Here is a 13095-nt window from a genome sequence, read left to right on the forward strand (position 1 = left end):
CTTTGTAAAAAATTATTACGAAAAATCAAATGACAAATTTTGTAGATGACTTTGCTTTTACGTAGGGAAGGGGTCCATTTTCTTGAAGATCGATTTTCAGATAAAAGACAACTTCTAATCTTGCCGCAATTATTTACATGGCACTACTTCAATTAACACATAACTCTTTACTATAATCAAATGACAAAAGTATAGTGAACATTTAAGAAACTTAAAACTTCTCGACTGTGGTAACTATTGCGGCTGGTTTAAATTTTTAATCACCCTTAGACCTTAGCTCTTGGTCTATGGGGACTATTCTGTCGCTAGGGGCGCTCGCCATCACATGGGGTGGTGGGATACTCAACATGTAGTATATCTATATTGTATGTAAATGAATTGTAATATATATATATAAAGTACACGTGAGTAAGGGTGTGGGCACATAGAACCACGTGAAGCGTATCCCGTAAAATCATAGGATCAGGGAAAGTTAGGTAAGGTATGCTGTACGCGAAAAAATTTGTCATCGTGCACATGGGATTAAAAAATAGGCGCGTAAGTGTTTTTAAACCAATCACAGTTAGTATTACGTTGGCGTAACACATGCTGTCTCGCTCGCACTCATGGAAAAAATAAAGTTATGCGGGAATTTTTTTACCCAAGTGTGCAATGACGAATTTTTTCACGTAAAGCGTAAATAACATAAATAATCCAATATCGCAAAGAAAAAGTGATAAGTGCTGTTATGCTGTATAAAATGCATTTACAGCTCTCACATAAAAAAAAAAGGAGTATGTGGGCAGTTAAAAATATTTGAAAACTTTTTATTTGACATGTAGGTACAGTGTTGAGAACTGCGAGTTTTACGCTTTTTCGCATAGAGGTATAAGAATAGAGGAGAAAAGGGGGCGTGATATGCGACAACAGAATTCGCTACGTAAAGGAGCATCTGTCTTTGTCTGGCAGTTATGTTATTAGTCGAGTCCTACACGAGATTGAATCAACTGTAGGATTCAGGACGAAGAAGTAGCCAATAACGTGGCTTTGGCAACAAGGACAGATGCCCCGTTACACTTAGTTTTGCTGTCGCTGCCGCTAATGGGCTAGTATAGCGCTTTTCCCCTCTATTCTTATACCTCTATGCTTTTTCGTGACCACAAACTGACGTATACCCAACCTTCCTTACTTTTATGCGATACGTATTGGGTGCGTTCCGTAAGCACTAGCCGTTTGATCTAAGTACTTAGATAATGTGTAGATAATTTATTAGTGTGAGAGAGATAATATGTCGTACTTTTCCCTTTGCATTTAAATGTCATCTAGGATACCGAGATACTTGAAGATTGGAGCTATTCACATAGACATTTTTTGCTCATTTCGTTGTGAACGTTCATATTAAAAAGGGGGTTCCACTGTTCTGCTAAACTCAAAGTGAGTGATCAGACTGAACAGACCTATACTGTGTTTTCTGTCAGTCAACATAGTTGTGACCTGTTGCCCTGATGGAAAAAGAGGTATAGGTCTGTTCAGTCTGTTCACTCACTTTGAGTTTAGCGGAACAGTGAAACTCCTTTTTCAATATGAACGTTCACAATGAAATAAGCAAAACATGTCTATGTGAGAGCTATATCAACTGCTGGAGCTTAAGGAACACACTCACGCTTTACGCTTTACGCGGTTCCATATGCCCGCAGCCTTAATACTAGTGCTCCATGGATTCCCGAATATAAATAGATTCCTTTCACCTTAAAGCTCCTTCAGGGCCATCTCCCGCCACCGGACACTAATTTCTATGGCCCCCGTAGGTGGTGTTACCAGGTGCGTGTCCGGGCGGGTTCAGGCGACCTGAAGGTACGTTTGCCATATACTGACCATGCTCGGCCCTGAAGGTCCATCTTCAACTTAGAGGTTATAGCTTCTGCTCCGATTACTCTAAATTATCGTTGTATACAAATAAGTACTTTTGAAGCAATAAATAAACGTATACTATCGATAAAAAGTTCGAATCTCGTTTGTACTGTAAGAAAGTTTAAATGCAATATATAAGAAAATGGAAAGCCGGAGAACTCGACAAGAACAAAAAAATTCCGAAAACCATCAATGTGAAAGATGCAATACACATTCAAAATTTGTTTATTTAATATGAAAAAGGTATTGACGTGGATAATTATTCTGATGAAATACACTGCTTTAATCATATAAATTATGATTAATTCATTGATGAATCAGAGCTGAGTGAAAGTGTTGAAGATGAACGGAAAATGTTTGCTGACAAGTATCGCTTTGCTCTTGCTGATGACAATGATGATAATGATGATGATGATGATTATAATGATGATGGCAGTGATGATAATGATAATAATGATGGAAAATATTACAGCAGCTGTGCCAGTGAATATGTTAATAAAGATAGTGATGGGGAAAAATCCGAACAATCATTTATTGCAAAGGTCCTGATAGACTATTCAAGGGTGTGCAAGCCAGCTAATGGATACATCAATTTTTTATTGACGGAGTTAAAAAAGTATGATCCTACTTTACTCATGTCACACAAAACATGATGATAATTTTTAATTTATCATATTAGGAAATAAAATTTTTTTATTGACCTTACATTGTTTTTGCATAGTTTTATTTTTATTACCTACGCTATTTTTATGTCACTGACATTTGTTGAATTCATTATTTGTTTAATTTGTACTTGGTACCTTACGGGCACTCCACGGTCCATTCCTGGTAACCGGAACCTAAGGAATCCTGAACCTGCCCGGAAACGCACCTGGTAACAGTTTGTATACTGCCCGGCCCGGAAAGACTACCGGAAGATGTCCAGAGAACAAGCTTAAGGCACCGGAGCTGGTCCTGCTACCTGCCGGAATGTGTATTTCTATTCGGGTTGGTAGAGGAAAGAGGACGCCCAATCTCGGTTCCCGAAAATAAGACCTAATGTGATGGTAAGCGCCCCCTAGCGGTAGAATAGCCCCTACTTATACCCTATCCCTATATGTAGGCTTTGCTGTGCAGATTTTTTGGCCAATTTAGCGTGGGATCAAAGTTGTTTTATTTCAAATTTGAAAGTAGGTATTGAAGTTACAAATTAAAACAAATTTTTTTTGAATTGCACTGCAATCCTTACATGAAAAAAAGCATTATAAATCAACGCCAAATCAATGTAGATTCAACATTGAATCAATGCAGAATCAACGATGTAATTCACGAGTTTCACGACTGCTCCGAGCGCTGTTAACCGAACTCACCTGATCGGATTTCGTACCGTGGCTGTAACGGGGGCCTAGCTAGGCAGAATGCACCACTAGCTAGGCCCCCGTTACAGCCAAGGTACGATTTCCGATCGGGCACCTCTGGATTTGTTGTGTTATTTCCGTTGTGCTCCCGTGAAGATTCTGGCTTATTGGTTGTACGAACTGTCATCTGCAGCAGAGATTTAATCTCTGCTCTGCTGCAGTGTCGTGAGTCGTGATATTGTAAAAAGTATACTTAGTACTTTTACACGTTTGGTTTGAAATTGTAGTTTTATATAAAGTGACGTATAATTCATACAATTTATGTGCTTACATCGATACATCAGTCCTTGTTTAAGTTGGTGATCAACTGTGACGTCTGTGACGCTCGTTAACAAACAAAAGTATGGCAAATTTGCGACAAACTCCTTTAACCTGCAGCGGCCACACGCGGCCTGTAGTGCATCTTCATTTCTCTGATGTCACGGATTCTGGATACTATCTCATCTCTGCCTGCAAAGGTTATTAAAAAAATATTTTATCATAGTTATGTGTTAAAGCATTCGACATTTATGTCATTTCAGATTTTTAAGGTTATGTCATATTTGTTAAAATTGTAAACAAAATTTTTTATGCTCCATGGACGATCTTTAAATTTGATTAGATTTGATTATTGTAGATATTTAGTTTTGTTTACGATAGTTGGATGCTTAAATGAATTATCACAGGACAGTTATCTAATGAACAGTGTTACTCTAAAGCTATTTTTATAACATCACACTTGTTACTTCTAACTTCGTTGTTTTTAAATAGTATACAATTATCCTAATAATTTTAAAAGCAAGCATAAAAAAAAATAATTAAACAGTAATTTGGAAAACCTATAACTCAGTTGCAACACTTATCCAACTAAGTACATCAAATAACATACATTTTTGAATGCAAATGTATTATTTGCTTGCCACAGCTAAGAATCATTGAAAAAACTTGTTTTCAATAGACTCAATGGGATATAGTTGAGTTTTCTAGATTTGTTGTTATTGTGTGCTCCAACCAAAAATTGCTTTCCTACATTTTGTCTGTGCAAAGATTGCAATCTATGCTCAAGCAAGGTGATATAAAGAAACTAAATAGATATATTTTAGGGAAACAATGAGGCTTGAATGTAAAGAGCATCTGCATAACTATTCTCATTAAAACTTTGTAGCCAATATTGAAGTTTCTTATCTCAACAATAATTTAAAAAGATGCCATTAAGTTTTTCCATACACTGTTTATCATTATTTGAACAAGAAGCCTAATGCATACACGTTACGTCCCTACACAGATGGCAAACCTATGCTCAGGCAAGGTGATACGGGTGATTGGATAGGTACATTTGAGGGACACAAAGGGGCTGTGTGGGGAGTAGCACTTAATCGAGAAGCTACTAAAGCAGCTACTGGCGCTGCTGACTTTAATGCCAAAGTCTGGGATGCAATCAAAGGTGAGGAGGTACATTCTTTTCAACACAAGCACATTGTCAAGTCCGTTGACTTCAGCAAAGACTCAGTATATTTATGCACTGCCTCAAACGAAAAGCTTGTTAGAATTTTTGATCTCAACAAGCCCGAAGCTGAGCCACAAGTAAGTTATAGTGTTTGAAGATACTTATTTATGGATGAAACAAACTTATTGTCAGACGAAATAAAAAAAATTTTTGTATAAGGTGTTTACTGGCCACACAAATGGAATAAGGCATGTGACGTTCTTTGAAAATGATACGCTACTAGCTACATGTGCAGATGACAAGACTCTAAGAGTCTGGGAAAGGAGCAGTGGTCAAGAAATAAAGAAACTAGAATTCCCATCTGTTCCATGCTCCATGGAGGTCTCTAAAGATGGGAAAGTCATTACGACGACGCACTCGAATCTTGTCACTTTCTGGGACAGTAAAGAGTAAGTTTTTTTTGTTGCTACAAATTGTACACATTCTCAGAATTTACCATTGAGTTTTCTTTCATTCCAGATTATCTAAGCTGCGTGAGTTCACTGTTCCTACATCGGTTTATAGTGCAAGTTTACATCCAGATAATAGCATATTTGTTTGTGGTGGAGAAGATTTGAAGGTTTACAAATTTGATTACACCACTGGTGTAGAAATTGGTATGTTGATTAAAGATTGTAATTACAGGCGCTCAATTGATCTTGTCATCATTGCAAATAAAAATTAATTTGTTCTTTTTTATAGAATCTTTCAAAGGACACTTTGGCCCTGTCCACTGTGTACGCTTTTCTCCAGATGGTGAACTTTATGCCAGTGGTTCAGAAGACGGAACTTTGAGATTGTGGCAAACAACAGTAGGTAAAACTTACGGACTTTGGCGGTTCATTGATCAACCAGCTGCACAAGTTACACCAGTCGTTCCAGAAAATGCAGCCATTGTAAACAACAAGCAAGAGGTGACTGCAAACTAAATATCGTATATCGCTGCATGTCAAATGACAAAAAAAATTAGAACATCTCATTCTAAAATTTGTAAGACAAAATTTTTGTAAAAAAAAAAAAAGATACATAATCATGGGAAAACTTGAAAGATCATCGTGACGCGGTCACAACATAAGACAGTTCCAAACTTTTACGTAAGTCACAAAGTTTATTTACATGTATACATCAAACATCTGTCAAATAAAATTAATAGTACCTGTACATACAGATATACGAATATGAATTATACTAATAGTTCTTTCGTCTGTGTGTATCAAGTACTCGTAGGTAAATAAAATAAAATCATATTTTCATTTCATTAACACATGTTTCATTTAACTTTAACCGATTATTAATTTGTGTCATGGGAGTGGGGACTGTGACATGGGCATATTGTTGCGTGCATCGGTTGAAAGGAAATTAATAAGAAACATTAACATTTATTAACATCAAACATGCCATAAAATACAATTGTATCATACAAAAAAAATGTATAAAACTTGTAAATTACCTAAAATATGAATAAAAATTCTAAAAACTTAAGTACAACACACAAGTTTTTTTGTTTTTAAGATTTCTAAAAATATATCATTACTGTCAATGGCAGCAGCATCCTCCATTTGATTTATAACTGTTTTTTAAGCCAAGTTGCCAATAATTCAATAATTCTGAGTATCCACGTACTATGTAGTTCTAGTGGCATTGCTCTTTTTATAATCTCAAAACATGTATATAAACGCATTCAGTAATCACAAGACAAAAAAGACTTATTCATCATAACTTCAACCACGTTAATCGTTACACTTAAAACCAAGAGTTTTCATATTTTTTTATTTTTTACAAAACCAAAATTAATAATCATACAAAAGTGAAAAAAAAAATTATTCAAAGCATGTTCTTTTCAATCGTCCTTAGCGGTCACAAAATGATGTAAACAAAAAAGTATTAAAAACTTCACTTATAAAAATATTGTCTTACAATCGATATGTACATAAATTATAAACTCTCTCTCCGCCGATTCTCGGCGCACAAACACGCCTGGCTGCTGTCGCCAGTACTATACCTATCAACTGCTGAAAAATCACTGCCTGAAAAGAAAAAGTCTCGGTAACAGCGATGTTTTCATTGGCACGTATCGTACAATCGTAATATCGAGTACTCGGGCTGCTGCGTGTTGTCTCGCAAACGGCTCAGCCGATGAACTGCGAGAGGTCGGGCAGTTTGAAGCCGACGTTGAGCGACGACGCGAACGTGCGGAGGTGGTTGCCGCGCGTGTGGGAGAAGCCGGGGAAAGTGTGGGCAGTTTTGAAGGGCAGACTCGTGACCGCGGGCTCGGTCGCCGCCAGGACGAAGCCGCACTGGGCGGTGCACACGTCGTCCCGGAGGATGGCCTCGCGCGACGCCTCGCGCAGCAGCTGGTGGCAGTCGGTCACTCGCAACGATGCGCAGTGGGTCTGGAAAACGAGCAATCGATCAAGAACTGTTATGTTTTTGCAATCTTGAAATACTTATACGTAATCGTATTGTGTTGTATTACACTCGAATAATAAGAGAGAGATAACTAATATGCGTGGACACATGTGCTAGGAAAAAGCATTAGCGTCATTGTGCAATATTGGCTTTTTTCTTCTTGAAAGTCTAAAAATGAATTAAAGACTGGATTAGTATACCATTCGGATGGTTGGAGAAAACTTTGGACCATTAATATTTTATTTTTTTTTTCCACTTGAGCGATTTTTACGGCCACCCTCTATCACCTCTATGTGGAGGGTGTTTATCCAAACCCAAACTAGTAATGGTGGGATAAAATTAGCTTTTCGATCTCGAAAATGCTGACTAACACGAAAAAAGTAGGGTAGTAGTTTCAATGCATGGTAACAAATTGACACTGAATTTAACAAATAGGAATGTCAGCAAAAACCCTAGAAAAATGGCAAAAATGGCCAAAACATGTTTTTTACTCCTAGAAACAATCCGAAGAATTGTACATAAAAAATTGTTGGGCAAAAAAGATGCTTAATGTCGATACAAACAAAATGAGCCACGTTGGGTTCATATCGGTTCAGTCGTTTTTTGCAAATCGCAAAAACTGCCATTTTGAGCCATTTTTTTCGAAATTCAATAACTCACGATCTGTACAATATTAAGATCTGAAATTTTAACACAAAGTAGATATTATAGTCCTTAATATATACACAAAATTTCAGCTTGATTGGTCTTAAGTTTTTCGCGAACCGCAGCAAAACGCAAAAAGGCCCTAGAAAATTCAAAATAAAAAGATACTTATGTGTGCATATTGAGGACTATATACTAATATCTACCTTGTATTAAAATTTCAGCTCTTAATATTGTATAGATAATTATTATTAAATTTCGAGAAAAATGGCTTAAAATAGTAGTTTTTGCAATCAGCGAAAAAACGGTTTAACTGATTTGAACTCAAAGCGACTCATTTTGTTCGTATTCAAACTACGCATTTCTTTACCCAACACTTTGTCATGTGTGATTTTCGGTTTTCTTCTAGACGCGAAAAACCTGTATTTGCTATCTTTGCCATTTTTTGGACCTTTGCTGACATTCCTACTTATTAAATTATGTGTCAATTTGTCACCATTTTTCATTACCTAAGTATTTAAAATCAAGGAATTCTATCCCAACATCCCCAACGTCAATTGAATCGCCATTCATAGAAATTGAGTGATAAAAACTTTTTATTTTTTTATCATAAAGATGATTGACTGCTAAAGTTGCAACAAAATATAGATCATAAATAGATATTGACGTTACGGTCTCGTGTCCCACTCAGAAATTTTCTCTTTGAACAATACGTTAAATCAATGTAAGTACGATTTTTAATTTTTTTTGCACCATAGAATCATAAAGTTATTAATATCAGCATTTCTTTTATTCATTACAATTTTCTTATTTTTGCTCTAAGCCGGTGACTTTATCGATTATAGGTATAATAACTATTCGAAGAATTCTTTGTACTGCAACTCCAGTAGGGATCGAAAAATCATAACTTATAGCTAACAAAAACTCCTTTTTATCTTTGTCCGTTTCATCCTTTGAAATATGCCGGTTTTTGTAAAAAAACCCACACAAACATTGACTAATTTTTTAACAAGACACTATTGCTTTAGAAAAAATTATCACAAAAGGGACACTAATAACTTTCAACTTTTATCCAAAGTTTTTCGGATAGAAGAAGCATTTATCAATCAATAAAAAAAGTACTTCCTTGTCATTAATAAATAAAGCAAATGTTTCCAATTTAAATACAAGAATCAAATAGCAGAGGTTAGAAAAATCGCCTTTTTTCATAAAGTAGCCATTGTCTCCCTACAGCGAGTTAGAGATGGTTACTTTTTCCCAACACTTTCTGAATCTCTTGTTCCCCGAGCCGTCGATACATAATAGAAGCCAGAAATAACACTTACACCCTCGTTCGTGCAGACGCAACTGGTGCAAGGTGTGGGGAAGCCAGACTCGCCGATGGCAACGTTCCTGCCGCCGATTTGACAGCCCTGCCTCGTCTCCTTCCAAGCGTCGAAGTTCATGGTTGGCATCGAGTTGCACGGCACCCTTGGGTTCAAGAAGTTGGACGGCAGGTCGAAAGCCGCCCGTTGCATTTCCGTGATGGCGTGCGCGTCCATGTTGTCGCACATGACCTTGGACAGGGTGGTCTTGCGGATCTCGGCCAGTTGGGGCTCGGTGAAGCGAATGTTCGGATCGTCGGTCTCGTACCAGAAGCGATCGCATTTACGCGCCTGCCGGAACTGGATGGCAATGATGCAAGCAAACGTCGGCCCAACCAAGCCACCTTGCAGTGGCCTCTCGCTCATACCACCTGTCACACATTCACAAAAGTGTCAAAGTCAGTGTGCAAGTTGGTGGAGGGGAGGACTGGTGCCACTTAGTCACTTTTACATGTGGTCTTATGAAATTGTCCGGCAAATCTGCCAGTGGTGGCCGCGTCAACTAATTTTCTCCCACTTAACTAAACATGAAATTTCCGGCAAAATGGGGGCAGCACTGAACTTGCACACAGCGAATAAAAAATATCAGTGCTAAATTAACGCTGAAATTGGTCGTTAATTACATTGTTGATTGGATTATAACTATGATTCCATGTTGAATCAATGCTGATTTAGCGTTGAATCTACGTTGATTTATGTTTAAAACTTGAAAGTGTATTGAAGTTACAAGTTTGAAAATAATTTATTTGAATCGCAACTGCAATGCTAACTTGAAAAAAGCATTGTTCTGCAGGCGACTACTTATATCGACTTAAATCAATGCTGATTAAACATTGGATCAACGCAGGATCAACGATGTAATTTATGACTGATTTCACCAATGTCACTTTTTGGAGGTTCATAAAGATCTTGTACGAAAACTGTAAATTATTGTTGAGAAATGAAAGTAACTGACCTGGGAAAAGATCGATGTCGTCAACGGAGGCGTACACCCTCTTCAATCTGGCTATCACCTCGGGAGCCATTTCTCTCGACAAATCATCGAAATTCGTGGCCTTCTTCAAATTGCAAAGGGCTCTGTACTGATTGTAGGGAGGTAGACCGTGATCCCTGGATCTTTGGATGTTGAGGGCTATTAAGTCGAAGCCCGAGTGTGGGATTCCCTTTTGCTCGAACAGATGGTTCGTCACTTCGCCAGTGATAAACTGATCAAGGGTTTCCATGGGTGTAGCCACAAGACCACGGATGATCTCGTCAATCATCTCGGGTTGGTAGAGCATATCGGGGTTGAAGAAACCGTCCCGCAACAAAATTGGTGGATCAATGTTTCGGTAGCTGCGGTCCATTCTTGGGATGTGGGGTCTCAGCAGCGAGTGTCCTATACGATACGCGGCGGTCGCAAACTCGTTTAATATGCTTGGGTTGCAGGTTGGCGAGTACTCTTTGTAGTAGCCTTGAGGCAGTAGCTTCAAGCCGTACAGATTGACGGCATTCCATCCGAGGATTCGTGGCAGGAACTCGTTGTAAGTTATGTGTTGCAACATGGCGCTAACGATTCGTCGAGTTTCCTATGAAAGATCGTTGTTCAAAGAACCACTCTAGACAGCGGATTGATAACAAAATTATTAGCCAAATGTTGTTTTCGGTAATCTTACCTGGAACAATTTCTCTGCGTCCCAATGACTGTTGGCTTTCCTTAGTAAATCCATAGCTCTGTTGTGCTCTCTAACCCACATTGTGTGCATGGCCGTAAGACCCGGTTGTTCGGAAGCTCGAGCGTCACCACCGATGAAGCAATATCCTGACGGTGCTTTGCATTCGGGAAAAGTACGCGATTGGGGTAATAAGTCTTTTCCATTATTTGGATGCCTGGTGATGTTCATCAACCCGTTGAAGCCTCGAAGAACCTTGGCGATGCAAGCGTTCTCGCCATACACCACGGAGCCATCGAGTAAACCGGTGTTCTGGTTAATCTGCTCGCGTGGCCCGAGATGTTGCTGACCAGGGAGTGATCTCATGGATGGAATGCAAAGGCGCTCTCCGGAACTAACGTTGAGCGTTGGATAGTAATGATCACCAGGTGGAACAACAAATGGATTGCATTCTGGATGGACGGTGCGAGCTGAATCGCAAGACCTGCAGCTAGGAATGGATTCACCGAAACCCTTCTGAATGGGTGTCATGGTCAGATCGTGATCCAAAAATTGGGCGTACTGCATTACCATCAGGGTGTAACGGTTATGCAAGTTTGAAATGTCTGGATGAATATTTGTAGAAATTGTCCTGGGATTTGGAAGGAATGCGCCTGTAATTAAGGAAAATTTTCAAATTATTGTTAATTCCAAAACTAAAGTATTGTGTTATATTGTACTAAGAATTCTATTGTTTTACCTGTTATACCCGTTACTTTTGGTTTGGAAACACCATCTTCGTAATGTGGTGGAAGTAGTCTAGAGAAAGTCGTTAAAGATTGTGCGAGAGTTGGATTGCGTAAATTATTACAATGTCCAGTGAACGTACGATAAGGAGTTGTGGGGTCACAGGGACCGTCTTCGAAGGGACAATCAACTTCCTCATGATTGGTCGGCACTTTGTGAGGGAAAAAGCCAGAAACATCAACATTTTGTAAGATATCGTTGAATTCATTATTGGGAAAGCCAAGAACGTTATCGCCAACGTCGAAAGCTTGTCTCTTCCTCCTTCTTCTTCTCAGTCCGTCGATGCCGTTAATCAACTCATTTGTAGTGAGCTCATAGAGGATCGAAGTATTAGCAATCAGAAGTGCATCTTTATTGGCCTTGGAAAAGCTAGCGGCCGTGCCAGCGGGTGATTTTGGATTGGCGATTTTTTTCTCCACCCAAGACTTGTACTCGAGTTGTTTCCTGTCCATGAAATCTTGTTCGGCTTTCTTGACGGCACGGGCAATCATGTCTTCGTCGATTTCAGCAATAAGTGTCCTAGCGGCTTCGGAAGCAGGAGTTGTGGTCATGTGGTTGTCCACCACAGCAGCTTCTGCGAATTCTTCTTTCCAAGCTGACAGGTCCAATAATCCGTGCTGCTCGCAAGTGATTTTAGCATTCAAGTATGGATCCTGTTGGATGAAGGACTTGGGCTGGATCTTAGCAATTTGAGAATTTATGCATAGAATACCAGCCAACGACACTTTACGGATTTCCGTTATCTGTTCGAGTTTCAAGCTGGACGGTGGGATATCATTTTCGTACCAGAAACGGTCCGAGTTGCGTAGCTTGATAAATTGTTCTCGCAAGAGACAACCGAACGTAGGACCCACAGCTGCTCCTTCGTTCGGAATCTCAAGGATCCCCCCAAGGAGCAGATCAATGTATTCAACGCGAGAGTAAATATTTTCGAGTAGCTCAACATCTTTTGGTTCCATGATACTCGTCAAGCTTGTGAAGTTCTCAAACTAAGGAAAATTATTTTTCATTTTTATCCATACTAACGTACACATCAAGTAATGAAGCAGTTAATAGAGTCAAATTGTAAACTTAATTACCTTGACACGTCCATTCGAGCAGTATTCCACGAATTTTATGTAGCTGGGCAGACCGTGGTCCCTACCAGCGTGGATTAGCAGAGAACTAGGGTCCCATTCGGTGGACGGTTCCTGCTCAGCTACGTCAAGGCTGACGCGTTTGGCCGCAAGAATGACCTGCTGCTCGAGAGCCGAACTCTCAAAGCTTTTGATCGAAGTGAGAGCCTGGAGTGCAGCTAGGGATACGGCATCGATAGCACCACCACGGTTGGTCGACGAGTAGCCCTTGTAGAAACCGCTAGTCTGTGGCATCAGCTCCTGATCAGCAAAGACGGCCTCGCCAAGGATGCTGGGAGCATACTCGTTCAGCGTCACGTGTTGGAGCTAAAAGTCAATGGATAATGTTTAAACAGATTGAACCATCGAATG

General features: G+C 39.2%; 2 protein-coding genes across 2 annotated transcripts in view; one reads left to right on the forward strand and one right to left on the reverse strand.

Moving 5' to 3' along the window:
- Window positions 1–3365: 3365 nt before the first annotated feature.
- Window positions 3366–6232, forward strand: wmd (serine-threonine kinase receptor-associated protein wmd). Its single transcript, XM_014358576.2, has 5 exons — window positions 3366–3745; window positions 4552–4850; window positions 4933–5162; window positions 5233–5369; window positions 5455–6232. The coding sequence occupies exons 1-5, from the start codon at window positions 3631–3633 to the stop codon at window positions 5679–5681; spliced, it is 1008 nt and encodes a 335-aa protein (XP_014214062.2). The 5' UTR covers window positions 3366–3630; the 3' UTR covers window positions 5682–6232.
- A 68-nt stretch (window positions 6233–6300) lies between these two features.
- The window catches only part of LOC106643432 (uncharacterized), a 50354-nt gene continuing 43559 nt past the window's right edge, over window positions 6301–13095 (reverse strand). The window contains exons 6-11 of the mRNA XM_023391148.2: window positions 12688–13050; window positions 11562–12597; window positions 10826–11475; window positions 10126–10738; window positions 9132–9541; window positions 6301–7145 (exon numbers count right to left, since the gene is read on the reverse strand). Of these exons, the coding sequence (XP_023246916.2) occupies window positions 6882–7145; window positions 9132–9541; window positions 10126–10738; window positions 10826–11475; window positions 11562–12597; window positions 12688–13050 (3336 nt within the window). The 3' untranslated portion in view covers window positions 6301–6881. The remainder of the gene's footprint in view (window positions 7146–9131; window positions 9542–10125; window positions 10739–10825; window positions 11476–11561; window positions 12598–12687; window positions 13051–13095) is intronic.

Source organism: Copidosoma floridanum, unplaced genomic scaffold (genome assembly GCF_036245765.1).
Source record: "Copidosoma floridanum isolate Cflo_tuat_1 unplaced genomic scaffold, Cflo_Japanese_pri ptg000011l, whole genome shotgun sequence".
Classification (NCBI taxonomy): domain Eukaryota; kingdom Metazoa; phylum Arthropoda; class Insecta; order Hymenoptera; family Encyrtidae; genus Copidosoma; species Copidosoma floridanum.